Source organism: Malania oleifera, chromosome 5, assembly GCF_029873635.1.
Source record: "Malania oleifera isolate guangnan ecotype guangnan chromosome 5, ASM2987363v1, whole genome shotgun sequence".
NCBI classification, from domain to species: Eukaryota; Viridiplantae; Streptophyta; class Magnoliopsida; order Santalales; family Ximeniaceae; genus Malania; species Malania oleifera.
The window spans coordinates 73,790,683-73,794,535 of NC_080421.1; the positions used below are offsets into that span (position 1 = coordinate 73,790,683).

At 38.1% G+C, this 3,853-nt stretch overlaps 1 protein-coding gene across 1 annotated transcript; it reads right to left on the reverse strand.

Annotated features, from left to right (window-relative positions):
- Positions 1-270: 270 nt before the first annotated feature.
- LOC131155424 (cytochrome P450 94A1-like) lies at positions 271-2,308 on the reverse strand. Its single transcript, XM_058108547.1, has one exon. It carries the CDS (start codon positions 2,014-2,016, stop codon positions 484-486), a length of 1,533 nt encoding a protein of 510 aa, XP_057964530.1. The 5' UTR covers positions 2,017-2,308; the 3' UTR covers positions 271-483.
- Positions 2,309-3,853: the final 1,545 nt, after the last annotated feature.

Sequence of the window (3,853 nt, forward strand, 5' to 3'; positions counted from 1 at the left end):
TATGTTACCACCAATGGTGCTCGCACACACTGTACTCAGATACCAACTCTCGTAGACCCCCAAAATGGGACTCAAGTAAGGATCGTGCAGCACTCATTAACAGCTCTCCCTCGACAAGTTAGCCAAATCTCACACATTCAAGTCTGCAAGTATGAGCAACAGGTGAGTCTCAATACTCAAGAGAAACAAGGAATATTATGATATCCCATGAGCAATATATTCACATACACGAAATAAAGTTATCACAATTCAAGCTAACAAAACACCATATAATAAAAAGGATTACTTGTATTATTCAAATCCAAGAGAATAAACATACAAATGTTAACACAAATAATATATTCATTTTAAATCCCAATACAATTAGAGTAATATCTCTCTCCCCCTTTTTCCCATTACATTGTAAATCCTTAAAACCGTGCGTATTACATATTGTATTCTTTATACAATATGATGTACTTAATTTTATCAAGTTCGTCTTCATCATCCACAAGCATCTACCCTTTCCTCGATCCTCACAGGGAAGCCGTCTTTCATTTTTGAAGTCAAAAACGAAATATAAACCGGCTCATAATCTTCCTTCGCCGCCGGCACCAACCGAAACCGCCGCAGAACCCCCGCCACCACCCTCTTCATCTGCAAAAACGCCATCTCCTTCCCCAAACATATCCTGGGCCCCGCCTGAAACACTGGATACGCGTACGAGTCCCTCGCCACAAACCTCCACTTTCCCCCGACTGGTTCCATCTCCAACCACCTCTCCGGTCTGTACTCTGCCCAGTCCACGCCCCACAGCTTCTCCAACCTCCCCATCGCGTATGGAAGATACGCCACTCTCGTTCCCTTTCTCACCACCTCCCCAGTCGGCAATACGTCGTCGGCGATCGCTTCCTTCGAATCAAGCGGCACCGGCGGATAGAGCCTCATGGTCTCGCAGAGCGACGCGTGCGTGTACATCATATCCTTCACTTCCTCGTAGACCGGTGCTTCCGATTTCTCTCTGATCTCCGTGAGAATCTTTTCTTCCTTCTCTGGGTTGCAGAAGATAAGCCAGAAGAACCACGTTAGAGCCGCAGAGGTTGTGTCCCGACCCGCCAGTATGAAGCTGATGACTATCTCTGTCACAAAGTTCTCATCCGAATGTCCTGAACTCAGAAACCTCGACAAAAGATCCACGGATTCCAGAGAAGACTTCTCGCATAACTCTTGTTTCTTTTCTCTGATGACTTGTTTTGCGAATTCGCGTATTTCGGATATTGCGATTCGGAGTCGCTTTTCGGATCCAATATCGAAAAGTTTCTTCAGCTTCCATATCAGCGGGAAGATCGAAGAGAATCTGTAGCTGCTGATGTTGGTGGCATCTTCGAAAGCTTGCGCAAATTTTTCTTGGGGAAGAGATGGGGATAAGTACCCGGGATCGTATCCGAACGCAATCTTACATACATTATCGAACGCAAATCTTTGAAGGATATCTTGAAAATCGAGGACGGTTTTGTTCTTGGCCGCAGCGGAGAGGATGGGGAGGAGGCGCTCGGAGAGCTCGGCATCCACCACGTTTTCGATGAAATTACGCAGAGACTTGGTGTTGAATTCGTGGCTTGAAACCTGCCTTTGGAACTTCCAGGTCTCTCCGTCGGCGTTAAAGATGCCGTCGCCGAGAAAGTCTTGGAGAGTGTTTCGGTAGAAGTCGCCTTTTTGGTAGATATGGAAATGGGTCTTGAGGATGTGCTGGACATTGGAGGGGTTTGCGGTGTAGAGGATGCGAAGGCCCAGGGAGCGTTGGAGGACGAAGGTTGAAGAGGGGGAGTTCATCAAGATTTCCGCAACCCATTGGATTCGTCTGTCTTTGTTGGCAGAGAGTGCAAGAGAGGAACCGATCAAAGGATAAGATCTGGGAAGCTTATCGGGGACAGAGGGTGATTTTTTTCTGAAAATAGCAGTGAGGTTGAGGAAGAGGAAGGAGATGAGAAGTAGAAGACAGAAGAGGAGCGCGGTTGAGAGCTGAAGGTAAAACATGGCTGATGAACAGAGGAAGGAGGATCTCTGGTCTGGCCTAAAGGATGCTTAACAAAAGTGTAAAAGAGAATGTAATTGTGAAGGGAATTGGGACAGGGGAAGCTGAAATTTATAAGATGCTTAATCAATGGCCAATACTGTTGTGGAAGCTTCAGAACTTCGGCGCTGACTTCTAAATATCTATCACCAAATTTCTCAAGTTTTTTAGGGGTTAATCATTGTAATTTTTTTCTGTACCTAGTCAAGTTAAAACAGTAATTTTTATTATTTTCATAAAACAGTATTAGATATCACAAAATTCATATTGAGTAGGCACTAATGAGTTTATTTTCAAATAGTAATTTTTATTATTTTTTGTGTTCTCTCAACATAGGTAGGATCTATTTACGTAAATTTTTGTTTGTTTGTTTGTTTGATTATTTTTTCTTTGATCAACTTAAGATGGGGCATTAAAAAAAAAGGGATCTTATGCTATTTTTTAAATATATCATCTAACTTGTTCTGTGTTGATAAGAAATATAAAATTCTTAAACAAATTTATAAATAATGTTACAAAATCAATCATGTTCAATTAATTTTCAAATTGAGTTTGTGGGAGAATCCATTTTAGTGGATTTATAATGAGCAAAATAACTAGCTAAGTGTGTTTAGAATTCTTTTTTCACTAAACTAAAATGTTCCACTTTTTTGGTGCTTTCTTTTATTAAATCACTATATTGGTTAAATTATTGTATGCATAGTTATATTATAATTACTAATGAGAAGTTTTGAGGGATCAATAATCACATTTTTCTTTATTCTATAAAGTTAAAATGTTTAAATTTGGAAGTATCTCATGATTTGTATGGAGTATGATTTAAGTTATATTGTGCATAGTTATTTAACTTGTTCTGTGTTGATTAGATATGTGAAATTCTTGAAAATTTTTTAAGTGTTTATTATCAAGAATAATATATTTTTTTTCCAACTAGTATTACAGTGTTTAACTAGTTTTTTAGTTAGTAACTTTTTCTAGGGAGAATTCATTTTAGTTGAATATAATGAGTAAAATAACTAGCTAACTGTGTTTAGAATATATATATTTTAAAATTCTTCTAATTATGAACAAATTTAAAAAATGAATTTTTGTCAAGTTAATACACTTGGTCTCTAAACTAAAATGCTCCACTTTGTTGTTGATTTCTTTTATCAAATCACTGTATTGTTTAAATTATACTATGCATAGTTATACTATAATTGTTAATGAAATGTTTTGAGGGACCAATAATCGTATTTTCTTTATTGTATGGACCTAAAATGTTTAAATTTGGAAGAATATTAGGATTTATATATATATATATATATATTTATGGACCGCGCCGGGGGGGGGGGGGGGGTCAATATTCATGTTGGTCTTGCAATGGGATCCACCTCTATGTCTTCTTCAAGCACTGGTCAAAGTCTGCTTTAAAAATTGTTGTGAAAAATCCCCAAATATGCACAACATAATATATATTTGTGTAAAGAATCAAGCAAGCATTAAAACAATCTAATGATGAAAATACAAAATAATCCACTGACCACAACAAGTAAATGAATGTAAGAACAATCACAAAGACACAAGGAATCACATGATTCAGTAATGCCTACATGCACGTGAGCAAACAACAAGGATTCACTATTTTCTTGTGTAAATTACAAGAGTAATAGAAGAATCCTCTCAATTCTCTTAACAATTATCAACCAACCCCACAAATACATCCAACAAGACATATAGATAGAGTTCCTGGAGGTTTTCCCTCCAAACCCCAACCTTACTAACGTCCCTTTATTCAAAATTCAAAATATGCGTTGGTCC